The sequence below is a fragment of the Neoarius graeffei genome, chromosome 6 (genome assembly GCF_027579695.1).
Source record: "Neoarius graeffei isolate fNeoGra1 chromosome 6, fNeoGra1.pri, whole genome shotgun sequence".
In the NCBI taxonomy this organism is placed as follows: Eukaryota; Metazoa; Chordata; class Actinopteri; order Siluriformes; family Ariidae; genus Neoarius; species Neoarius graeffei.
Genome location: NC_083574.1, coordinates 101,263,299 through 101,289,992, shown reverse-complemented (window position 1 = coordinate 101,289,992; position 26,694 = coordinate 101,263,299). Strand labels below are relative to the sequence as shown.

At 49.7% G+C, this 26,694-nt stretch overlaps 1 protein-coding gene across 1 annotated transcript in view; it reads left to right on the top strand.

Moving 5' to 3' along the window:
- LOC132888466 (NACHT, LRR and PYD domains-containing protein 12-like) overlaps window positions 1-26,694 on the top strand; it is a 401,003-nt gene that overhangs the window by 83,233 nt on the left and 291,076 nt on the right. The window contains exon 11 of the mRNA XM_060924512.1: window positions 21,583-21,594. Within this exon, the coding sequence (XP_060780495.1) occupies window positions 21,583-21,594 (12 nt within the window). The remainder of the gene's footprint in view (window positions 1-21,582; window positions 21,595-26,694) is intronic.

Here is a 26,694-nt window from a genome sequence, read left to right as displayed (position 1 = left end):
GCTGGTAGCATTATACATCCCTCCCGGCTCCAATAGAGATCTTGCAGTCACGTGACCGGAAAGTACACAGCCGCCATCTTGTCGGTAAAAAACACAGCTGAATACTGCTGCACTCGTGTACAGAATGGATCAATTTCAACCGACGGACTACATGGCTCATTTTTCTAATGAACAGATAACTAGATATATGTCTAAAATAAACGATCTACAGATTAGTGACCCTTATGGCTTACTGGATGGAGTTTTCACAACTGGATTTTGAACTGCCAGCGGAATACCCGGACGTGTATAATTACCTCATTAACTTTCCCTCGCTGTTCAGTGGTGAAGCACTGCGTGCTTATAAATCTCTGGACAGTTATCTTTACAGAAATTCAGGATTTGTCAGCGACTCAGATGTGGCATCTTGTAAACAAGAAAATAACAATCCTCATTGGACGGGTAAGTCACTTAAGTATTGAGTATAGCACTGACCAGCCGATTATAGAATAGAATAAGGTAATTCCAGCTGTAATTCCAAATCGTCCATCTTGTTTACCATGGATCTGGCGTTGGAGAGATAGAGGCTTAGCAGTGGAGGTTTGAGTGGCTGTTTTCTGAGCTTAGTCAACAGGCCGGCTCTGCAGCCTCGCTTTTGCTTCTGCTCCCGACGCCGCCTCCTTCGCTTTGCTTCCGATAACAATCCACGGAGACCCCGCTGGTCTTGCTATCTCGTCCGGAATGTTGTGCATGCGATGGAAATCGCTACAAACCGTCATTTTCTGCTGGAAACCAATGTCCAGTAAGTCCATACGGTTGTAGTGGATATTGAAGTCCGATACAGACGAATAACACGCAAAAATACACACAAAAAACATAAAAAACGTGCACAGGTAGGGAGAGCTTGTAGCTGCAGCCGTTGTAATAGAATTGTATATAGTAGGGTTTTCCAGAAGAAAAGGTAGAAGTAGAAGGTGGAAATATGGCGTTTGACAGACAAGATGGCGTCTGTCACAATCTGGATCGGCTGTGACATCACATGCAAGTGCTCCATAACAACAGGAGTGAAGCACTGAATGAACTCTATCAGCACATCAGTGAGCAGCAGACAGCCCACCCAGATGCTTTCCTCATCCTGGCTGGGGATTTCAACCATGCAAACCCCAAAAGCGTATTTCCAAAACTCTATGGACATATCAACTTTCCCACACGTGGAAACAATATTCTGGACAATGTTTACACCATGCATAAAGACGCCTACAAAGCCCTACTCCTCCCCCACCTTGGGGCCTCAGATCACTCCACTGTTATGCTAATGCCTGCATACAGGCCGCTGGTTAAAGTCACCAAACCAGCTAAAAAGCAGATACGTGTGTGGCCAGAGGGGTCCTCAGAGGCACTCCAGGACTGTTTTTCCACCACTGACTGGAGCATGTTCAGACAGGCGGCCACCTACAACAACACCACAGATCTCCAGGAATACACGGAGACCGTCACTGCCTACATGAGGAAGTGCATGAATGACGTTACGGTCACCAGAACCATCTCCATTCGGGCCAATCAGAAGCCATGGCTGACAGGGGAAGTCTATAGGCTCCTGTGGGCTCGGAACGCCGCCTTCAGAGCTGGGGACAAGGTGGGCCTGAGGACAGCTAGGGCCAATCTGTCACGAGGCATCAGGGTGGCCAAGAGACAGTATTCCAGGCACATTGCTGACCATTTCAACGACAGCAGAGACACCAGGAACCTGTGGCGGGGGATTCAGACCATCACACACTACGTTTACATGCACATAGAGAGAATCGAATTTCTGCCGTTGCTCGACTGAAATCGAAGTTCAAAATGCCATGTATACACCTTAATTCGGCTGAAATTGAACCGAACTTGATTTCTCGGAATCGAGCTACACGACCTAGTTTATGCGATTTCTGCCGAGCTACTTTGTGCATGTATACCCTATCGAGCTACTTCCGGAAGTGACGAGTGATGAGACCACAAGCAGGAAACACAACAGCCTCGGTCGGCATGAAAACGAATCATGACAACGGCATGAATCTTTTCTTTTTGTGGCATTGTTTGCACTGTTAAAATTTAGCTCACTTACTGTATCACCAAATACATCTGTACAGCTGTTGCATAGCTGTTAATTGTGTACATAAACAAGTCATTGTATTTGTGTGTGTGTGTGTATGTGTGTGTGTGTGTGTGTATATATATATATATATATATATATATATATATATATATATATGTATCAGCTGGATAGTACAGTGGTAATGCTCACTGACTACGACGCAGGAGATCGGGGTTCGAATCCCGGTCGGGGCAAAACATCATCCAGTAAGGGTCCTTAGGCAAAACCCCTCATGATATATCAGCCTACCTCAGGAATGAGTGAAAACATAACTGAAAGAGTCATACCGGCTCAGACGTCGCCCGGGTCAACAAGGTCTGCGTCAGTTGCTAGGGAACCAGGGCAAACTGATGAGAAATGGGCTACTGGAACAAGACATCGATGGACGAGGACAGAAAATACGGATTTGCTGGAATGCTACTATACAAGCAATCCCAGAGAGAGGGGATACATGCAGAGAATGTGGGACCATTGGATACTTCGAAACCCACAATCAAGGCTAACAAAGAAACAGCTATTAGCCCAGTGTTCCAACATCCATAATCGAAATCTGCTATCACAACTAGAGATTAATGAAATACAACAACGATGCTACGGCAAGGGGGAGCCAGGAAGACAGGTCAGCGGGGAGATGTCATCATCCCCACAACCAGAGATTGGGTACCAAGCCCCAACAGCTAACAGCCTCAACACAAGAGCTGCTGACCTGAGAAGGAAGATCGTGACCCAACTGGAAACCTGGAGCCCCCGACGAATACCGAAGCTGAGTTGCCAAGTACCTTCAGAAGATCTACTAGTAGATGTGAATGCTGCTCTGAAGACAATCTCCACAAGAACCATCACTGAGACCAACAAGCTGATACACAGTACAGCAACAGTAATCATGGAGATGCTTGGACACAAGATGGGCTCGGGACATAACAAACAGTATCCACCATGGAAGAGACGATTAGAGGCCAAGATAAAGGCAAGGAGAGAAGTTAGCCAGCTAGCTGAACTACAGAAAGGGAACATGGTGAATAAAGGGGCGCCCAGGAAGTACAACTCACTCTCCATACCAGAGGCACTCGAAACTGCCAAACAGCGACTAACAGCTCTGGCCACCCGGTTGAAGAGATACACCAAGGAAGGAGAGAATAAACAAGCTGTTCTCCACTGAACCAGCCAAGGTATACTCTCAATGGCAGGGGAACAACAACCGGTCAGACCCACCAAGAGCTGAGGTGGAAAAATACTGGAAAGACATATGGGAAAGAAAGGCATCACACAACACCGATGCCCAATGGTTAGTGGACCTCCCACAGCAACCTCCCAGAACAAGAACCAGTAACCATCTCAATGGCAGACATCCAAGAAAGAGTGTCAAAGATGAAGAGCTGGACAGCACCAGGCCCCGATATGATCCATACGTACTGGCTGAAGAAGCTAACTGCACTCCATGAACGCCTAGCAGCACAGATGAACCAGCTGCTGAGGGATGGAACCCACCCAGAATGGCTAACCCAAGGCAGGACAGTCCTAATCATGAAGGACCCCCAGAAGGGACCCATCCCATCCAACTACCGGCCAATTACCTGTCTCTGCACAACATGGAAGGCCCTGTCAGGCATCATTGCGGCAAAAATGAGTAAGCATGTGGCTCAATACATGAGCGAGGCACAGAAAGGAATTGGCAGTAACACCAGAGGAGCCAAGCACCAGCTACTGGCCGATAGAACAGTCGCCCGAGACTGTAAGAAGAGACAGACCAACCTGTGCACTGCCTGGATTGACTACAAGAAAGCCTATGACTCAATGCCACACACATGGATACTGGAATGTCTGGAACTGTATAAGATCAACAGGAACCTAAGGACCTTCATACAGAACTCAATGGAAATGTGGAAGACAACCCTAGAGGCCAACTCAAAACCCATTGCCCAAGTCAACATCAAGTGCGGCATATACCAAGGAGATGCGCTATCACCACTGCTGTTCTGCATAGGCCTGAACCCCCTCAGTCAGATCATCACGAAGAGCGGCTACGGGTACCGATTCCGTAGTGGGGCAACAATCAGCCACCTGCTCTACATGGATGACATCAAGCTGTATGCCAGGAATGAGCGAGAAATAGACTCGCTGATCCACACCACCCGGATCTACAGCGATGACATAGGGATGTCATTCGGATTGGACAAGTGTGGCCGGATGGTCTCAAAGAGAGGCAAGATGATCCGGACTGAAGGGATTGACCTACCAGAGGGCAACATAGGTGATATCCAAGACAGCTACAAGTACCTTGGCATCCCACAGGCTAATGGAAACCATGAAGAGGCCAAAAGGAAGTCAACCACAGCCAAATACCTCCAGAGAGTAAGGCAGGTCCTGAAAAGTCAGCTGAATGGTAAAAACAAGGTCCGAGCCATCAACATGTACGCACTACCAGTCATCAGATACCCCACTGGTATCATAAACTGGCCAAAGGAGGAGATAGAAGCCACAGATATCAAGACTAGAAAGCTCCTCACCATGCATGGAGGGTTCCACCCCAAGTCCAGCACCCTGAGACTATACACTAAGCGGAAAGAGGGAGGCCGAGGGCTAGTGAGCGTCAAGACCACGGTCCAGGATGAAACATCGAAAATCCGAGAATACGTCAGAAAGATGGCCCCAAAGGATGAACTGCTAAGTGAATGTCTCAGGCAGCAGAACCCTGATGAGAGTGCAGAGGAGGAGGAGGAACAGACAACCTGGAGAGACAAACCCCTACGTGGCATGTACCACCGTCAGATAGAGGAAGTGGCTGATATCAAGAAATCCTACCAGTGGCTGGATAATGCAGGACTGACAGACAGCACAGAGGCACTAATCATGGCAGCACAAGAACAGGCCATAAGCACAAGAGCCATAGAGGCCAGGATCTACCAGAGTAGATCAGACCCAAGATGCAGACTGTGCAAAGAAGCCCCTGAAACAGTCCAGCACATAGTAGCAGGGTGTAAGATGCTAGCTGGATCAGCATACATGGAGAGGCACAACCAAGTGGCTGGGATAGTATACAGGAACATCTGCAACCAGTATGGAATAGAAATACCCAAGTCCCAATGGGCCATACCACAGAAGGTGGCTGAGAACAACAGGGCCAAGATTCTGTGGGACTTCAGCTTCCAGACTGACAAACAGATCCTGGCTAACCAACCGGACATAGTGGTGGTGGACAAAGAGCAGAAGAGGGTGGTGGTGATAGATGTGGCGATCCTAGCTGACGCCAACATCAGGAAGAAGGAACATGAGAAACTTGAGAAGTATCAAGGGTTGAAAGAGCAGCTGGAACGGATGTGGAAGGTCAAGGGTTGCGTGGTCCCCGTGGTAGTGGGGGCACTTGGGGCAGTAACCCCCAAACTGGGAGAGTGGCTCCAGCAAATCCCAGGAACAACATCTGAAGCCTCAGTCCAGAAGAGCGCAGTCCTAGGAACATCGAAGATACTGCGCAGAACCCTCAAACTCCCAGGCCTCTGGTAGAGGACCCGAGCTTGAGGATGACATGGATACCACCCCCCCGCCGGGGGTGAGAAGGAGATTTTTTTTTTTATATATATATATATGTGTGTGTATATATGTATATGTGTGTGTGTGTCTGTCAAGTGTATGTGAGCATCAGGGTTTCCCACACTTGAAAGGGAAGGACTCGGACACAGGATTCCACTCGTCTTGCATTTTATTGGTTTTCAGTGGAACTGACGTTAGAATCAGAGGTAGAATCTAGAAGCTTGGAGCTTGAAGCCGAAGCTAGAAGGTGAAAAACCTTTAAACATACAAACATAAAATAAATGTATGAATAAATGCCTGTTTTTCTACAACAAAGCATGTGTGAATAAATGCTTGTTTTTCTATAACAAAGCCCAAGTTAATTAGGCAACAATATATAAATATTTATGTATAAGGTAAATTAAGTATATTTTAACCATTTTTAATCATTCAGGTAATATGTTGCTGAACAAATATAAATGAACAGAAAACCAGTTTTAAACTCAGAACCATTTTAACCATTAGCCCTTTCACAGGCAGTTTGTTCACTTTAACTGAAGATATTTTACTACACGCCACTGAGAAATAAAGTTTAAACCATTAAACCAATCACAGGTAAGGAACAAACATTTCTCATGCCCACGGATTACTGCGAGCGCAGCGTTTGCATATAAAAAAGTTCAGTGGGTTTACCGGTAGCCTTTTTTGTCCTTTTTTCCCTGATGTGCTGTAAAGTTTGTGTTAGTAGCGAATTCTCTTTGCAACTGCTGCGCTGCTGCTTCGTTACAAACTGAATGTCAATTCTGCCTATCGTTCTAGAACGACCGCTGCCCTGCTAACTAGCGTTGTGATTGGCTGCCCTGCTAACTAGCGTTGTGATTGGCTGCCTGTTCAGCGCAGCATGTGTGCGCTGGTAGCGCAGCGATTCAGCGTAGCAGGAAGTGGCGGAGGCAGCTGCCAATCATGTGAGCCTGCGTTCAGGCACTCCTTGTGGCAGGTCGCCGCAACACCTCCCACTCGATCTTGGTGTGGCGCGACACAGGAAGATCGCACCCATCAGGCGAGCTGGTCTCTGCTGACTTGTTCCTCCACTGGGAGGAGGACAATGAGGCGTCGCACATCCCGATGCAGTGTGGTACCCTGTGGGTCCCAGGACTTTTCGGTTGGCTTTGGAGTCTTCACCTGAGCACGTCCACCTAGGGGGACTTTCACATGGACATCCCGGACAATGCCTTTGGAGTCTGCATTCACGCTGACCACTCTTGCAAGCTTGAATTGCCCCCTCAGTGCATTTTGGTCGCAGAGCCACACTATGTCTCCAACGGCAACATTCCTTTTTGCAGTGTGCCACTTGCTGCGGATGAACAGGTTCGGACCTGCAAGTTGGCTCCAGGACCTCCAGAAGTGGCTAACTTGTGTTTGCATTTCTTGCAGTCTCTTGAAGGGATAGGTGGTGTAGTCTACTGTTTTGAAGTCTCCAGTTTGTGTGGCTCGGCCAAGCAACAGTGTGTTTGGGGTTACGTAGTTGATGCGGTCCTCACGGCTCTGAACTCTGGCATCGATTGGCCTTTCGTTGGCAAGGTTAGCAGCTAGCTTAAGCACTGTCAGGAACTCACTGAAGGTAAGGCCTCCTCCGCCACCGAGGCTTTGCAGAGCTCTTTTGGTGACCTTGACAGCAGCTTCGGCAGCACCATTCCGGTGGGGTGAGTCAGCTGGAAGGATTTTCCACGTCCAGCAGGTACCGTTTTTGGCAGCATACTCTTCAAGTGATTCTTTGTTCAGTTGTCTCAGGTAAGTATACATTTCTTCCAAGACAGGTTTCGCTCCAATGAAGTTTGTTCCAGGATCGGACCAGATCTTCTGCGGATGACCACGGTTTGAAGTGAACCTCTGGTAAGCAAGGAGGAAGCTCTCTGTTGTTAGTGTTTGCCAGTTCGACATGGATGGCTCGGCTTGACATACAGCAGAATAGTACGCCCCATACTTTCATGCTTGCTCTCCTTCTGACGTCATCCTTCACTTGATATGGTCCGAACAGGTCGACGGATGTGAACTGGAATGGCGCAGCTGGATTGACACGCTCTTCAGGTAAGTCACCCATGATTTGCTGACAGGTTCTTGCTCTTTCCTTCTTGCAGATGATGCAGTTGTCGACAACTTTTTGGGCCAGAATTCTTCCTCTGATCACCCAGGCTCTCTTTCGCATCCGCAGCAGAGTTCCTGCCAGTCCGTCATGTCCCTCACTGTGTGCTTCACGGGCCAGGAGAGTGGAGACCCAGGCTTGGTATGGTAGCAGGGGAACAGCATTATGGTCCTCTTTGAAGGCCTGTATCCGCCCTCCACACATCAGGATCCCAGTTACTTGGTCTTTGTATACAACAAGCCTGTCAGTAGTTGTATTTGGGAAGTTCACACCTTCTTGCGCTGCCAGACATAGTTTCAGGAACACGTTTTTCCTTTCGCTGACAGTGATGACGCCAGATGAAGGTATTGCCTCCCACTTTGCTTCATCTCCCCTCTTGGCGTGCAAGAACTTCTTAGCCGCCCTCCAAATCCATGCAACCGTCCCGACCAGCCGTCTTAGACTGCTGAAGCGCCTTTCGTCCAATAGATTTTGGACTGCTGCTACTGTTGGTGGCGGGTTTCTGGACTTGGCTTGTGCTTCGTCCTGGACTGCAATTGGGCTTTGTGTCTTCAGCTGACTTTGGGTGAGTACAGCAGTGAATGTTTTCTTCTGCATTTTTGTGACGTTGTCTCTTGCCTGTGCAGCAACATCTTTCGCTGACTTTTTTGGCCACTCACTCTCAGGAAGCTGAAGGAACTGCGGACCTGACTGCCACTTGGATTTCTCGATTAGGTCATCAGGACTGGCCCCTCGGGTGATAATATCTGCAATGTTCTCAGCACCTGGAATCCACCACCAATCTCGGATGTCAGTGCTGCTCTGGATCTCACCAACTCTGTTTGCATAGAAGGTTTGGTATCCATAACTTTCACGCTGTATGGCACCCAAGATGGTCTGGCTGTCGACTAGATGATACCACCTCTTGACCTCGATTCGGCAGTGCTTTTGGAAGTAATTCTTCAGCCGTGCTGCAAAAACTGCTCCGCACATTTCTGCTTTCACAGGGTCACCTTTATGGTCAAGGGGGGTCAGCTTAGCCTTGGCCTCAACTAGCCTTACTACGACACCATGGCTGCAGCTCCAACGCAGGTACAGCACAGCACCATATGCACACTCACTGCCATCAGAGAAGGTGATTGCACATGGTCTTTCAGCTGGATCTGGCGGTGTGAGAGCTCTGGGAAATCTAACTTGGCTCAGCTCAGCGTACTCTTCGAGGAGCTTTATGGCATCGTCTCTGAGCTCTCTGGACAAGGCAGCATCCCAGGTGTCTTCTACGCAGTACATGACTTTTGCCTCTTGGAAGGCCCTGCGGATCAGGATGGCTCCCTTCTGTTTTGCTGGGGCCACAAGGCCGAGAGGGTCATAGAGACCAGAGACTTGGCTTAACAGCTCTCTTCTGGTTAGTGGGTCAGGGGTTTGTTCTCTCACTTGTTCTTTCAACAAGTCCTGGCCGAGGCGCATTTTCTTCTTCTTCTTGGAGAAGTTCACTGCAACCATGACATGTAACTTGTCATCGTCGATGGTGTAGCCGAGGCCCAGGGCTTTGTTATCCTCTTCGGTGAGCTGGTTTGGCAGGATCATGGTGTTTGACTCGATCTTCTCACCTCTCGACTCGCTCCTCCCACTTTGATCCGAGTAGATCCAGGGCTTCATGAAGAACCCTCCTGCTTGAAGGATCTGCTCAATGTTGGATGTGAGGCATTTCAGGTGGTCGAGGTTGTTGTGGGAAGTCAATATGTCATCGACATAGGCATCCTCTTCGAGGACACGTCTCTCCTCTTTGAAGTGGTTGAATGAAGGCAGGCTGGCGGTCTCTCACATGGCAACTTGGGCTATGCAACCAGAAGGTTTGTCTCCAATGTTGACTCTTGTTATGGCGAATTCTTCGATCTCTGCATCTTCTGTGTCACGCCACAGAAATCTGTGCAGGTGGACTTCTCTTTCTTCAAGTCAGACAGAGTTGTACATTTTGCGGATGTCCCCTAAAGCTGCGAAGACACCAGCACAGAACCTCAGCAGGACACCTCTGATCGGGTTCAGGACGTCAGGGCCTTTGATCAGGATGTCATTTAGGCTGACGCCACTGTACTTCTGGCTGCTGTTCCATACTAGTCTCACTGGGGTGGAGACTGAATGTGGATTTGGGGCTATCAGGTGACTTATATACCACACTGGCCCAGTCCAGCTCTGCAGAACCTCTTTGGACAGCTTCACTGCAGCTCTGCGGCTCACCATTTCGTGGACTTGTGAGGCGTAGGCCACTTTCCACTCCGGTTCCTTCGCCAGCTGCCTCTCAGTTCTGCGGAACGTGGCTTCAACTGCTTTCTTGTTGTTGGGAAGAGATGCTGGGTCTTCTTTCTATGGGTACTTGGCGTGCCAGTGTGGTTCAGGGCTGTGGTGGTCTCCGGCCACATAAGTCAAGCCGTCCCTCACCATCTCCATCTCCCTTTCTTCAGCCAGTGTCATTTCTTTCCCACCAGGCTGACAGTTCCCGCAGCGACATCCTCCACATCTCGGTTCGCAAGCTGCTCCAATGCTTTCCCATTTCCACCACTTCAGGAAGTCTCTGTTGCTAGTGGCTGTGTTGGACTGGGAGCTGGGATGTCTGGGAGACTGGCGGGAAACTGGGACTTTGCAGGTGAGTTCAGTGTATCTGACAGCTGCAGTGCGCATGGATCTTGCAAAGTGAGTCTTGGAGGTGTGGGCCGTTAAGGTGACTTCTTCAAAGAGGTCCGGGTGTGTGCCTCCAATGGTTTTGCCAAGCGGGCCATCCCAGAGCACCAAGTCACCGACGGAACGAACCTTCTGGGGTACCAGCTGCCCTTCTTTGTGGCTGATGAGGAGTTGGATCTCCTTTGGTCTTGCTAGATCTTCCAGGGAGATGTCTGAGAAGATTTTCTGCAGTTTTTTCGCCGGGACATGTCTGTGGACTTCTGCTATTTTGTCAAGTCCATAGCAGATGAGTTGGTGTGCTTTGAGTGTCCCTCTTGGGGTGCTGACTCGTATCTTCAGCAAATAGCGCTTTGTTGCAACAGACACCTTCATCCCTCCAACGCCATGAACCTCCCAGCGTAACGTCTTCACTTCTCAGGTTCAACTTGCTTGCAGCTTTGTGCGTTATGTAGTTTGTGTCTGATGCCAGGTCGATGAGGGTCCTGACACTCTGTCCGTCATTAGCAGTGACATTGAGGAGCATTAGGATGACTGGGTACTCGGTGAGGCAGTGTTCATCTAGAAGACCTCTCTCAGCAGCACTGGAGTTGAATGCCCTGGACGCTATGTTGCAGAAGGCACCTCGACACTGTTGTGCCAGCTCTGGTGTGAGTTTGGAGAGGAACTGCTCCTGGGTTTCAGTGAGTCTTCTGCCCTCAGCCCTCACTGGACCGAACTTGGGTGTTCTTTGGGACTGGGGTCTGGTAACTGGACAGAGGAGGAAGTGTTGTTGATCTTTGCATTCTGGATTCCCGCACAGGTAAGTGGTTTTCTTGCAGCTTTCACCAGTGTGGACTTCGAGGCATCTTTTGCAGGCACCGAGTTGTTGTGCTGCATCCCTCTTCTCCAATGGCTTTAGGTTGGTTCTAAACTTTCTGCAGAAGTACAGTTTTCTTCTGTGCTTTGGGTCACCACAGACGATGCAGCCTGCTGCGTCACTGTTGGATGACACTGCCGGACTGTTGGTTGCTTTTGTTCTGGCTTGCTTCAGGAACTTGGTCTTGTCCTTGGCAGGTTCAACGCTATCTTTCAGCTGGTCAAGTTGCTCATATATGGCTTCCTGTGACTTTAGGTAAGCCAGCAGCTTGTCAAAGCGGTTATGACAGTCCACAGCGTTACTCACGTCAGCAGCATAGGTGAGCCAGTCTTTCTTTAAAGTTTCTGGAAGCTTGCCCTCAATGGATTTGGTCACAATGGGGTTCTTTATGGCCTCGGCATTGTCCAGTTCATTTAAGTCGTAGAAAGCTTTTTCCACTGTTTGGATGAGCTCGATGACTCTTCTTGGCTGGCCGGCTTTGACTGCAGGAGTTGCTTGTAGATCTTCAATGATCTCGAGAGCAATGTTGGCTTGGTTCCCAAACCAGTTATCCAGGACTCTGAAGATTTCGTTTGAGGAACTGTAGGTCGACAGGTGTAGGTTTCCGGCCACCTTTTCATCGATGCTGTCGAGCAGCTGGAATTTCTTGACCTCTCTAGACCCTGTCGGTTCACCCTGCTTCTGTAGAGCTTCCCACTCCTTCTTCCACCTGTAGTAACTTCGCTGGTTGCCAGCAAACTTTGGAAGGGCTGTGGCTTTCAGCTTTATTGCTGGCACTGGAGCTGTACGGTGGACAGTGGGCTCTTCAGATTCTGTCTTGATTTTTGCAGCTTTGATGAAGGCGGCCTTGCGCGACACCAGCTGGGGAAGTTGCACTTCGAGCTCTGTCATGCGGTGATCAAAGTCTCTTTGCTCTGCAGCGGGAGCCCAGCGGTTCCAGTCACGGTGCGCTTCTTTTGCCTTCAGCACCAACATCTCAAAGTGCTTAAGCATCAACTCGTATGCCTCCAGAGTCACGTCGAGCTGGGCAGAGGAGACACTCTTGCAGTCAGCTTCAGCGATGTATAGAGCAAGGGGCAGCTCTTTCTCCCCATACGATTCCCAGAGTGTTTGTTGAATTAGGAGCTTTGCTTCTTTAGTCCTCTGCTTACAGTATGCCTCTATCTTCTCCAGGTCGGCTTTCTTCTTGGCGCCCAGGTCCTCTACAGCGGCTGCGGCTGCTTCTGCCATGTAGGCGGCCTCAATCTCTTCGTTCGCCTCCATGAGTCTCGAGCTTTCTGCTGTAAGCTTGTTGAAGTTTTGCTTTAGCTCCTCCACAGTCATCTCTGAGTGTGTTCTTGCAATGCAGTTAGCAAGACGGGAGAAAAGTCTTTTGGCTGTGGTTCGCTCTGTTTTCAGTTCTTCTAATGACTTCGTCATTTCGTTTCTTTTTTCCAGATGACTTCAAGCTTTATCCTCCAGGCCCCCAGGTGAAGTGTCTTCCCTCTCTGTTGGGTTGTGGCACGAGTGGAGTCTTGCTTCTTGGTCACTGGTTTCGGTTTGATGCACTGGTGCAGCGGTGATTCACTGGCAGTTGTCTGGCAGTCGTCAGTTTCCACTGGTGCATCGGTTTTTCACTGTCAAGTGTATGTGAGCATCAGGGTTTCCCACACTTGAAAGGGAAGGACTCGGACACAGGATTCCACTCGTCTTGTATTTTATTGGTTTTCAGTGTAACTGATGTTAGAATCAGAAGTAGAATCAGAGGTAGAATCAGAAGTAGAATCTTGGAGCTTGAAGCCGAAGCTAGAAGGTGAAAAACCTTTAAACATACAAACATTAAAATAAATGTATGAATAAGTGCCTGTTTTTCTACAACAAAGCATGTGTGAATAAATGCTTGTTTTTCTATAACAAAGCCCAAGTTAATTAGGCAACAATATATAAATATTTATGTATAAGGTAAATTAAGTATATTTTAACCATTTTTAATCATTCAGGTAATATGTTGCTGAACAAATATAAATGAACAGAAAACCAGTTTTAAACTCAGAACCATTTTAACCATTAGCCCTTTCACAGGCAGTTTGTTCACTTTAACTGAAGATATTTTACTACACGCCACTGAGAAATAAAGTTTAAACCATTAAACCAATCACAGGTAAGGAACAAACATTTCTCATGCCCACGGATTACTGCGAGCGCAGCGTTTGCATATAAAAAAGTTCAGTGGGTTTACCGGTAGCCTTTTTTGTCCTTTTTTCCCTGATGTGCTGTAAAGTTTGTGTTAGTAGCGAATTCTCTTTGCAACTGCTGCGCTGCTGCTTCGTTACAAACTGAATGTCAATTCTGCCTATCGTTCTAGAATGACCGCTGCCCTGCTAACTAGCGTTGTGATTGGCTGCCCTGCTAACTAGCGTTGTGATTGGCTGCCTGTTCAGCGCAGCATGTGTGCACTGGTAGCGCAGCGATTCAGCGTAGCAGGAAGTGGCGGAGGCAGCTGTCAATCATGTGAGCCTGCGTTCAGGCACTCCTTGTGGCAGGTCGCCACAACAGTGTCCAACATCTGAAGAATGTCAATAAAAACAAAACAATTGAACTTTTTGTGTGTTTATTAAGACATAAGTTAAAGGCGTCGTGCGGTAATTTCAGCAATCAGGCTATATCATGTGTCAAAATGTCGGGTTTGGTGGGTTATTCAAGCTCCTCGGTTTCCCGCGATCTCAGTGTCACGATGCGCCCGCTACAAGCATTTAAAGTTGACGCGCACAGCCAAATTTAGGCAGCCAGCCGTTAACTAGGTCAACTTATGTGTGACGTCATACCAGTAACCTCCCTTGGGTGATGCTGGCCTGTCCCCATGTTTTCTCTATAGCGTGCGTTTACCAGAGTTGGTTACATTGCAGATTTTGTGGATTTATTCAGTTTGTGGATAGTTTTGAACACTCAAAACACTATGAAATGATGTATTAATATTCTGTGATACAAAATGCCTAATCGGTGCCCAGGCCCGACTGGTGCACCAGGTAAGTGTCCCGAGCGGGGTGGGGCGGACGTCGCTGCGGGGTCAAGGGAGAGTGTGCCGTGGGTGGGAGGGAGTCATTTATTTATTTATTTATTTCACTGAATACTCCCTGCGTCAGCGGCTCTCATTAAGGCACGGAGTGGAGTTCGCCTCGGGGGGAAATAATGTCCCCTGGCTGGGAGCTGACTGGGCCTGCCCACGCTGGTTCTTTGGGGAGAGGGCAGAGGCCTCTGGGTGTCAAGTTTGGGGGAGGCTGGGAGCTCCCCTGCCCGAGCTACGGGCGTCCAAAGTCGGGCTGGAGCCGCTGATGGGAAAACGAAACTGAAGCCGAGCACCGTGGCTCTTCGTCCCGAGGCACGGGGCCGGCGCGCCCTGCCCGCGCTGGTTCTTTGGGGAGAGGGCAGAGGCATCTGCCTGTAAAGTTTGGGGCGGCTGGGCGCTCCCCTGCCCGAGCTACGGGCATCCAAAGTCGCGCTGGAGCCCTGTATAGAAACGAAACCCCCTCCCTCGCCCGGAAACCCGCACCTCCCGCGCACATACTGAATATCAAATTAAAATCAACCGCGATAAAAGGAAAATGATGAAAACTGGAATATCAAGGGGTCTACTGTATCAGAAGGCCCACTGCATTTCGCGAGATCGCAAGCTGTCAAGTTGCTAGAATTCAATCTTTCTCACTATACTTTCATCCCCTACAGCTATCAGTATTACACATAATCATAGATTAATCACACAGCATTCTAATTCAAGTGAAAATGGTCTTTAAAAATACACACAAGTAGTGATTTAGTCAGAGAAACCAACCAAAACAAGTCTTCAAGTCGCCGGTCTTCTTCATTCTCGTCTTCGTTTCTGTCGTCGTCAGAACTGTCCTCATTTTCTTCTGAAGATGAGCGCTCAGGTTCAAATCTGTAAGGCTGGATACCACCAGGACATTCAGCTGTCAAAATCTCTACTTGTGGGCCATTTTCTTCTTCTGTATCGGTAAAATCAAAGCTAATTTCCTCAGCATCGCTCCTATTTTCTGGTGTGTCCGTCATTGCAACTGCACCAAGTGGTTACTGGTATGACGTCACGCAGCTGTTCCATTGACCGAGAGGGGGCGCTGCGAACGCGGGAAATTTCAAGTGATGGGCATGATCAAATAAGGACCGATTACAACTGCGGGAAGCTTTTGAAAAATCGACGGTCAATTTATTTCGAATCTCGAAAGCATTCTGGTGCAGAATAATGCGACTTTTATCGCCACTGCGTGATGCCTTTAAATTGTAAGCAAAAAATAATAATATTTTTTTGTAAGCAAAAAATGGACTTTAGAAAAATATTATTGTGCAAAATAAGTTGTCTTACAAAACAGTGGTCTGCGCCGGACAGTTTGTAGCCATAGTCTGTTAGAGCAAGCCTAACAGCTTGAACACGGAACTGCTAGTGTTGCCAGATTGGGGGTTTTAAGTGCATTTTAGCGGATTTGAACATGTTTTGGGCTGGAAAACGTCAGCAGTATCTGGCAACACTATAGCTCTTCTTCATGACGACAACCGGAAGTGTACCAACACGATGGGGCGTGTAGCGCCACGTGTGGCTCGGGTGCACAATGCACCTTGCACAATAGTCCGATTTCACTTGTGCATGTAGGATTGGATTTCTCTGGCACCCCTGCTGGGACCCTTTGCTCGATTACCAACAGCAGCTTGATTTGGACGTGCATGTAAACGTAGTCACAGACTACAAGCCCTCACCACAGACCTGTGACAACTCCACGTCTCTGCTGAATCAGTTGAACGACTTCTTCGCTCGCTTTGAGGCAGACAACAGCACCACGGCACAGAAGACCCCACCACCTCCCGGCGACTAGGTGTTGATGCTGTCCCCAGACAGCGTGAGGAGAGCTCTCAGGACGACAAATGCACGAAAAGCTCTGGGTCCTGATAACATTCCTGGTCGTGTCCTGAGAGACTGTGCCGAGGAGCTCACAGATGTCTTTACAGACATCTTCAACATCTCGTTGAGCCAGGCTGTTGTCCCCACGTGCCTCAAAGCCACCACCATCATCCCGGTCCCGAAGAAGCAGTCTCCCTCCTGCTTCAATGACTACCGCCCTGTCGCACTCAGTCCCATCCTCATGAAGTGCTTCGAGCGGCTAGTCATGAGGCATATCAAGTCTGCCCTCCCCCCCCGCCCTGGATCCTTTCCAGTTTGCATATCAATCCAACCGTTCGACCGATGACGCCATCTCCACTGCCCTCCACTCAGCCCTCACCCACCTAGAGACAAAAGACTCGTATGTCAGAATGCTGTTCATAGACTTTAGCTCAGCATTCAGCACAATCATTCCTCAGCAGCTCATTCACAAACTGGATCAGCTGGGACTCAACACCTCCCTGTGCAACTGGCTGCTGGACTTCCTGACAGGGAGACCACAGACTGTACGGGTCGGCAGCAACTCCTCCAGCACCATCACACTAAACACGGGGGCCCCCAAGGATGTGTGCTGAGCCCCCTCCTCTTCACTCTGCTGACCCACGACTGCACACCAACATCCAGCTCAAATATCTTCATTAAGTTTGTGGATGACACGACTGTGGTGGGTCTCATCAGCAATGGTGATGAGACAATCTACAGGAGTGAGGTGAGCCGCTTGGCCATGTGGTGCAAGGACAACAATCTCTGTCTGAACGTGGAGAAGACGAAGGAGATTGTTGTGGACTTCAGGAGAGAGCACACCCAGCATGCTCCACTATCTGTCGACGGTGCTGCAGTGGAGAGGGTGAGCAGCACCCAGTTTCTGGGTGTGCACATCTCTGAAGACCTGTCCTGGAGCAACAACACCGCATCACTGGCCAAAAAAGCCCAACAGCGTCTGTACTTCCTCCGCAAACTGAGGAGAGCAAGAGTCCCGGCCCCCATCATGCACACATTCTACAGAGGCACCATCGAGAACATCCTGACCAGCTGCATCACCGTGTGGTACGGCGCCTGCACCGTGTCCTGCTGCAAGACTCTGCAGCGCATCGTGAGAGCAGCTGAGAAGATCATTGGTGTCTCTCTCCCTTCTCTAATGGATATCTATAACTCCCGCCGCACCCGCAAAGCCATCAGGATTGCAGGTGACCCCACCCACCCATCTCACAGCCTCTTCAGCCTGCTGCCATCAGGGAGGAGACTGCGGAGTCTCCGGGCCAAAACCAGCAGGCTCACGAACAGTTTCTTTCACCAGGCGGTCAGGAGGCTCAACTCCCTCCCTGTTCTGCTCCTCCTCCCCCCTCTGCCCCCTGCCACAGATTCTGCCCGCACACCCCCTGTGGCAGCGGGGGCGTGGTCAAGCGCCGGTCTGTGACAGGAGGGTGGAGTCAGGGAAGGTAAGTGGCAGAATCACTACACCTGAGAGCAATTAACCTGTTTGTGTGTCTTCCCAGTGACCACGCCCTATATGAGGAGGGAGAGCGAGAGCAGAAGGAGCTCATCCCTGAAGCAGACGCCAGTTGTGTGTGTCTCCGTGCGATTGATTATTGTTAGACTGAAAAGTGTGGCAATAAAGCCAAATTATAAACCTGATCTCTGTCCTGCCGTCCTCTGTGCTCCACCCACACATAGGGAGTCCTACAGTGGTGCCGAAACCTGGGAAAGTGGAGCACCAACCCAGCAGCCCCATGGAATCCTCCCCGTTCGCCGACCTGGTCCACGCCCTCGTCACGGCTCAGCAAAGCCAGCACCAGGCGCTCGTCACACTCCAAAAGGAACAAGAGCGGTGCTTCGAAGCCCTGGTGCTGGCCCAGCAGGAAGATCGCAAGGCGTTCCGGCATCTCCTCGCATCAGCGGGGCCCACCAGCGCTCCGGCCGCGGGCCCGTCTCCCCTCACTGTCACCAAGATGGGCCCACAGGACGACCCCGAGGCGTTCCTCACGTTGTTTGAACAGGTCACCGAAGCCTTGGGGTGGCTGATGGAGCAGCGCACGGCGCTCCTCCTCCCCCTGCTCACAGGAGAGGCACAGCTGGCCGCGCTACAGCTCCCCGCCGACCGCCGGCTGGCCTACGCGGACCTCCGCCGGGCCGTCCTCCAGCGCATGGGGCGCACACCGGAACAACAGCGCCAGCGCTTCCGCGCACTGCAATTGGAGAAAGTCGGCCGGCCGTTCGCATTCGGCCAGCAGCTCCGGGACGCCTGCTGGCGGTGGCTGAGGGCTGACGATCGCGACGCCGAGGGAATCATCGACCAGGTGGTACTGGAACAGTTCATCGCCCGCTTACCAGCAGGAACCGCGGAGTGGGTCCAGTGCCACCGCCCGGCGTTGCTGGATCAGGCAGTCAAGCTGGCGGAGGATCATCTGGCGGCTGTCCCGGCGGCAGGACAGCAGATGACATCTCTTCTCGCTCTCTCTCTCTCTCTCTCTCTCTCTCTCTCTCTCTCTCTCTCCCTCCTCCTGTGTCCCGTCCTCGCCCCATTCCCCCACCGCGGAGGCAGGGGCCGGCACCACCCCAGCTGGCCCGCCGCACCCGCGGTGCCCTCCCGTTTCTCCCTTCTGTGTCTGTCTCTCCTCCACCTCAGGTGAGTGAGTCCCAGATCACCGATGCAGAGGGAAAGCCCGGGCCGGTTTGCTGGCGCTGCGGGGAACCGGGCCACCTTCAACAGCAGTGCACAGCAATGGAAGTGGGCACGGTGGTTCGGATCCCCGATGCGCCAGAGGCCGCCCTCGATCGGGCCGGAGCGTATCGCATACCGGTGAGTATCCAAGGGGCTACATATCAGGCATTGGTGGATTCTGGTTGTAATCAGACCTCAATTCGCCAAAGCCTGGTTCAAAACGAGGCATTGGGGGAAGCACAAGGGGTGAAGGTGTTGTCTGTGCACGGGGATGTTCACCGCTACCCTTTGGTGTCGGTCCACATTATTTTCAGAGGGGAAAAATTTATAGTGAAGGCGGCGGTTAATCCTCGCCTTACCCACTCTTTAATTTTGGGGACTGATTGGCCGGGATTTCGGGGTTTAATGACGCGCCTAGTAGAGAGTGGGTCCTGCCAGTTGACAGGGGGAGGTCCTGGTGTCGCTTTGGCGGGAGCAGCTGTCACAGAGCCGTCTATGTCATCTCCGCGTCAGAATGAGGAGCCGCCGGCTCCTCCTCTCTCTATTGGGGAATCCCTCGCGGATTTCCCATTAGAGCAGATGCGAGACAAGACTCTGCGGCATGCGTTTGACCAAGTGAGAGTAATTGATGGTCAAACGCTCCCGTCCTTCCCCTACTTCACGATTATGAAGGATAGATTATACCGAGTGACGCAGGACACTCAAACTAAAGAGCGAGTCACGCAGCTTTTGATTCCAAAGAGTCGCCGGGAATTGGTATTCCAGGTGGCTCACTTTAATCCCATGGCTGGACACTTAGGGCAGGATAAAACACTAACCCGAATAATGGCCCGATTCTATTGGCCGGGGATTCGCAGCGATGTCCGTAGGTGGTGTACGGCATGCCGCGAATGCCAGTTAGTAAATCCAGCGGCCATTCCAAAAGCGCCTTTGCGCCCTCTACCGTTAATCAAGACCCCGTTTGAGAGAATTGGGATGGATCTCGTCAGGCCATTAGATCGGTCAGCACGAGGGTACCGCTTTATATTAGTTCTGGTGGACTATGCAACGCGATACCTGGAAGCAGTGCCTCTGTGCAATATCTCAGCACGCAGTATTGCAGAGGCACTCTTCCGCGTCATCTCCCGAGTTGGAATCCCGAAAGAGATTCTGACTGATCAAGGCACTACGTTTATGTCACGAACACTGCGTGAACTGTATGGGTTATTGGGGATTAAGCCGATCCGCACCAGCGTATATCGCCCACAAACGGACGGTTTAGTGGAACGGCTCAACCGCACCCTCAAAAATATTATTAAGAAATTCGTAAGTTAGGACGCACGTAATTGGGATAAGTGGCTCGAACCCTTGCTGTTCTCAGTGCGAGAGGTCCCCGAAGCCTCCACGGGGTTCTCCCCGTTCGAATTATTATATGGGCGTAAGCCACGCGGCATCCTGGACGTGCTGCGGGAAAATTGGGAGGAGGGACCTTCACAAAGTAAGAACGAAATTCAGTACGTTATGGACCTGCGCTCAAAACTCCACATGCTCACCCACCTAACTCAGGAGAATTTGCGGCAGGCCCAGGAACGGCAAGCCCGCCTGTACAACAAGGGTACGCTCCTTAGAGAGTTCACACCGGGAGATAAAGTACTCGTACTGTTCCCCACGTCGAGCTCCAAATTGATTGCCAAGTGGCAAGGACCCTTTGAGGTCACACGGCGAGTCGGGGATGTCGACTATGAGGTGAGGCGAACAGACAGGGGTGGGGCGCTGCAGATTTACCACCTCAATCTGCTTAAACTCTGGAACGAGGAGGTCCCCGTGGCGTTGGTGTCGGTGGTTCCGGAGAAGGCGGAGCTGGGGCCGGAGGTTCAAAAAGGGACATTGGCATCACGTACCTCTCCGGTCCCCTGTGGACACCACCTCTCCCCGACCCAACTCACGGAGGTCGCCCAGTTGCAGACCGAGTTTTCGGATGTTTTCTCGCCCCTGCCCGGTCGCACTAACCTCATAGAGCACCACATAGAGACGCCCCCGGGGGTGGTAGTGCGTAGCCGCCCTTACAGGCTACCCGAACACAAAAAAAAGGTGGTTCGGGAAGAACTTCAGACCATGCTCGAAATGGGCATCGTCGAGGAGTCCCACAGTGATTGGAGCAGCCCGGTGGCCTTGGTACCCAAGGCCGACGGGTCGGTCCAGTTCTGTGTGGACTATAGAAAAGTCAATGCGGTGTCTAAATTCGACGCATACCCAATGCCTCGTATTGATGAGTTGCTCGACCGACTCGGCGCTGCTCGCTTTTATTCGACACTGGATTTGACGAAGGGATATTGGCAGATCCCCTTGACTCCACTATCCCGAGAAAAAACGGCCTTTTTCACACCGTTTGGTTTACACCAATTCGTCACCCTTCCTTTTTGGGCTGTTTGGGGCGCCCGCTACGTTTCAGCGGCTGATGGACAGAGTCCTCCGCCCTCACGCCACTTATGCGGCCGCGTATTTAGATGACATCATCTATAGTAATGACTGGCAGCGGCACCTCGAACATCTGAGGGCTGTCCTTAGGTCGCTGAGGCGAACGGGGCTCACAGCCAACCCAAAGAAGTGTGCGATTGGGCGGGTGGAAGTACGGTATCTGGGCTTCCACTTGGGCAACGGGCAGGTGCGTCCCCAAATTAATAAGACGGCAGCAATTGCGGCCTGCCCGAGGCCCAAGACCAAAAAGGGGGTGAGACAGTTCCTGGGGCTGGCTGGCTATTATCATAGGTTTATACCTAATTATTCGGACGTCACCACCCCACTGACTGATCTCACTAAAACGGGGGCACCTGATCCGGTCCAGTGGACGGAGCAATGCCAGCGGGCTTTCTCAGAGGTAAAGGCTGCACTGTGTGGGGGGCCACTTCTACACTCCCCTGACTTTTCTCTCCCTTTTATGTTGCAGACCGATGCGTCGGACAGAGGGCTGGGGGCGGTTTTGTCCCAGGAGGTGGAGGGGGAGGACCGCCCGGTCCTGTATATCAGCAGGAAGCTGTGAGTGCGTGAGGGGCGCTACAGCACAATAGAGAAAGAGTGTTTGGCCATCAAGTGGGCGGTTCTCGCCCTCCGGTACTACCTGCTGGGGCGCTCTTTCACCCTCTGTTCGGACCACGCGCCCCTCCAGTGGCTCCACCGCATGAAAGATGCCAACGTGCGGATCACCCGTTGGTATCTGGCGCTCCAACCCTTTAATTTCAAGGTGGTCCACAGGCCGGGGGCGCAGATGGTCGTGGCGGACTTCCTCTTCCGTCAAGGGGGGGAGTCGGCTGCAGGCCGGACAGCCGCCCGGCCTGAGTCGGGCGGTGGGGGTATGTGGCAGCGGGGGCGTGGTCAAGCGCCGGTCTGTGACAGGAGGGCGGAGTCAGGGAAGGTAAGTGGCAGAATCACTACACCTGAGAGCAATTAACCTGTGTTTGTGTGTCTTCCCAGTGACCGTGCCCTATATGAGGAGGGAGAGCGAGAGCAGAAGGAGCTCATCCCTGAAGCAGACGCCGGTTGTGTGTGTCTCCGTGCGATTGATTATTGTTAGACTGAAAAGTGTGGCAATAAAGCCAAATTATAAACCTGATCTCTGTCCTGCCGTCCTCTGTGCTCAACCCACACATAGGGAGTCCTACACCCCCCTTCAGCATCTGACATGTCATCCTCACAGTCCCCCCCCCCCCCCAACACACACACACACACACACACACACACACACACACATACATCTCATCGTTCATTAACACACTGAACTCAGGGACCGCACATCTCACTTTACTTTGCTCATTTGTACTATTCCGCACTACCTCACCTTAACAGCTGCTAGTTTGTTTATTCTGCTTATTTCATGTTTACCTGCTGTACCTCAAGTGCCCTTGACTGTTCGGTTATTTGTACCAATTTGTGTGCGTGTGTGTGTGTTTAGTCTAGTTAATATCTAGAGTGTTTATACTGTTTATATTGTCTGAGTGTTTAGTCCGTCTTGTTCTTATCTAGTGTTTATACTGTTCATTTATACTGTTTATATTGTTTGAGTGTTTAGTATGTCTAGTTCCTATCTAGAGTGTTTATACTGTTTATATTGTTTGGTTTTTTTCAGTTATTCTATTTTTATTTATTGCATTGCCAATTTGCACCGTGGGTCAGAGAGGACTGATATTTCATCTGTGCTGTATGTCGAGCATATATAGCATATTTGACAATAAAGTTGACTTGATACTTGATAGAGGGATAAAATTGATGAGCCACACCATGAAGATATGGGAAAGGGTATTGGAGGTGAGATTGAGAAGAAAGGTAGCAATCTGTGAACAGCAGTACGGGTTTATGCCAAGGAAGAGCACGTCAGATGCAATATTTGCTTTAAGAATGTTAATGGAGAAGTACAGGGAAGGCCAGCAAAAGCTACATTGTGTGTTTGTAGACCTGGAGAAGACATACGATAGAGTGCCGAGAGATGAGTTATGGTATTGTATGAGAAAGTGTGGAGTGAATGAGAAGTATATCAGAGTGGTGCAAGACATGTATGAGAACAGTGAAACAGCAGTGAGGTGTGCAGTTGGAACGACTGAATGGTTCAAGGTGCAGGTGGGACTCCATCAAGGATCTGCTTTGAGTCCTTTCTTGTTTGCCAGAGTGATGGATAGCTTGACGGACGAAGTGAGGCAAGAGTCACCATGGAACATGATGTTTGCGGATGATATTGTGATATGTGGTGAAAGTAGAAAGGAGGTTGAGTTGGGTTTGGAGAGATGGAGGTATGCATTGGAACGAAGAGGAATGAAGGTGAGCAGGAGCAAAACAGAATACATGAGAGCATCAGTGAGAATGGGGATGAGAGTGTAGTGAGGATGCAAGGAGCAGACGTAAAGAAAGTTGGTGAATTCAAGTACCTGGGGTCAACTGTGCAGGAAAATGGGGGCTGCGATAGTGAGGTGAGAAAGAGAGTGCAGGCAAGGTGGAGCAGTTGGAGAAGGATTTCGGGAGTCATTTGTGATCGGAAAGTCCCAGCAAAAGTGAAAGGTAAGATGTATAAGACAGTAGTGAGACCAGCTGTGATGTATGGATTGGAGACTGTACCCTTAACGAAGAGACAGGAGGCAAAGTTGGACGTGGCAGAGTTGAGGATGTTAAGGTTTGCGATGGGAGTGACGAGGTTGGACAGGATAAGGAACGAGCACATCAGAGGGACAGCACATGTGGAGAGCTTGGGAATTAAGCTAAGAGAGATGAGACTGAGATTGTATGGGCACATCCTGAGAAGAGATGCAGAGCATGTGGGAAAGAGAATGTTGAGGATGGAGCTGCCAGGCAAACAAAAACAAGGAAGGCCAAAGCGAGGACATGAAAGTGGCAGGTGTGGTAGAGAAGGATGCGGAAGACAGGGAGCAATGGAGACGAAAGATCTGCTGTGGCGACCCCTAATCAGGAGCAGCCAAAAGAAGAAGTTGTATTTAATTTGCTAAAGCTGTACATGTTCACATATGTTTCCTTACACTGAATGACAAAGGTGAAACTCGTATTGTGAAAGGAGCGGAAGTGGATGTGGTCGTTCGAGGGGAGGAAGATGGAGGTTGCCATTAAAATGTGTCAATAAAACTTTTGAAGAGGGTCTTATTGTCATGGAACAGGCATAAGGTCCAAATAAGTTCACAAAAGGCAGCACAATTTGTGTGTGTGTGTGTTCTGGGGTCAATGTAACCACTGAACAATACTCCCTTAGTGTACATGAGAACACTTGGATAAAAGGAAATCAGAATTTTTAAAATTTATGAACAATTTTCAACTCGGGTCTCTTTTTTTTTTCTTTTTTTCTGTCCTGCTGGACTAAATGCCGTTTCCTTTCTGCAGACTGAGGAACAGCGTCAGTGAGAAATCCTGCACTGCTTTGGCTTCAGCTCTCTGTACAAATCCATCACACATCAGAGAGCTGGATCTGAGTGGGTGTGAACTGGGAGACTCAGGAGTGGAGAAGCTCTGTGATCTACTGAAGAAACACGAGTGTAAACTGGAGACACTGCGGTGAGTAACTCAGTGATGAAACACACTAAGTTTTATAATAATGCAGAACAAGGGCGCCTGCTAGTGGGGGGACTGGTGAAGATAAACTGCCCTTTAGGTGTGAATGAGTGTGTAAAAGTGTGTGTGCATGGAGCCCTGCAATGGACGGTACATTAAAGAAAACCATCCTGTAATTCAACACAAGTTTTCTGACAGTAACACACACTGGCTCAGCACTCATAAACAGCTGTAAACATCTGCCAGCACTAATACTGAACAGACAGTGAAAACTTAGTTTAAAAACTGTCGCTATTTTTAACAGTTTTAAAAGAGGCTAATATTACCCAAAATAATATTTACATTTTATTTACATTTACTTCATCATTCCATCCTTTACACTTCTATCTTACAAATAAGAAAAGTCACAGCAGCTCACAAAATACACTGAATTATCAGTCTAGTGATTGGCATAAGGCGCGGCACGGTGGTGTAGTGCAGTGTTTCTCAACCACCGGGCTGCAGCCCATTAGTGAGCCGCGAAGCGACATCTAGTGTTCTGTGAATTTTTTTTCAAGTTGAAGCTAATTTTTAATCTTTAGGGTACAATTCCTGGGTTGAATCTGACGTCACATCCACCTCATTAAGCTACAGTCTCACTACAGCTCGCGGTGCTTTGCGACGGGTTATTGATGAAAATGAGGCATTTTGATGGCGACATACACGTGAGCTAAAAGTTGTGGTCACACAGTCGGTGAACACTTGACTGTCACGGCTTTGTGCACTTAAGCCTGGTGCAGCTCGAGCGGCCGCGTGCACTCACGGAGCGCGTTGTGCGCGTGATTGGGACCCAGTCGTTATGGGGAACACCTGACGCTGATTTGAGTGCAATCAGCACGCACAGATACGGAAGCTGTTTTCACAGAGGCTTTGCGAAGTATTGTCATCATCACTGTCCAATTTGTTTCTAGCCATGTTTATAACTCTGTTTAAATACCCTTTCTGTTTGGCTTAAAAAAAAAAAAACACACACAACACTTGGAAGACGCTCTGGACTTTTACAGTAATGCATTTATATCTGAGGACTTCAGTTGACTTGCTAACTTTAGGGCTGCAGATGTCATGAACAGTTTTGCACTCAAGTTTCCATCAATGAACAGTTTATAACTTCAACAACACAGACTTCCTGTTAAAACTATAATGAATTTCCTGGTTCCACAGTTATACTTTGTGACTCTATAGGACACAGTTATAGAAGCGAGTTATTTATACTCATGCTTTCTGTGATCACCCAGATGAGGATGGGTTCCCTGTTGAGTCCGGTTCCTCTCAAGGTTTCTTCCTCATGTCATCTGAGTTTTTCCTCACCACCGTCGCCACAGGCTTGATCATTGGGGATAGATTCGGGATAAAATTAGCTCATGTTTAAAGTCTTTAATTTTCTGTGAAGCTGCTTTGCGACAATGTCTGTTTGTTAAAAGCGCTATAAAATAAACTTGACTTAAATATCATGCCTGCTAATAAACACTCTTCCTGCACTTAGATCCGTCTACCGCTGTCTATCGTGTAGTGTCCTGATCCCCAGATCTTTAACCCAGCCACATATAAAAAGTTGTTCTCCTCCAGGATCTTCCAGGTTTTCACCTGTGTCCGTGTAGAACGATGTCTGCAGCAGCAGGTAGTCTGAGATGTTGGGGAACTCAACGGATGGATAATTTTCCAACTCATAGGAAAAATCCTTCTTTGTTAGTGTGTAAGGATCTAATCCCATTGAGTGGGTTCTATATCCACTTCTTGGTTTTAATAACGTGCTTGTTTGCTGAACACAAAC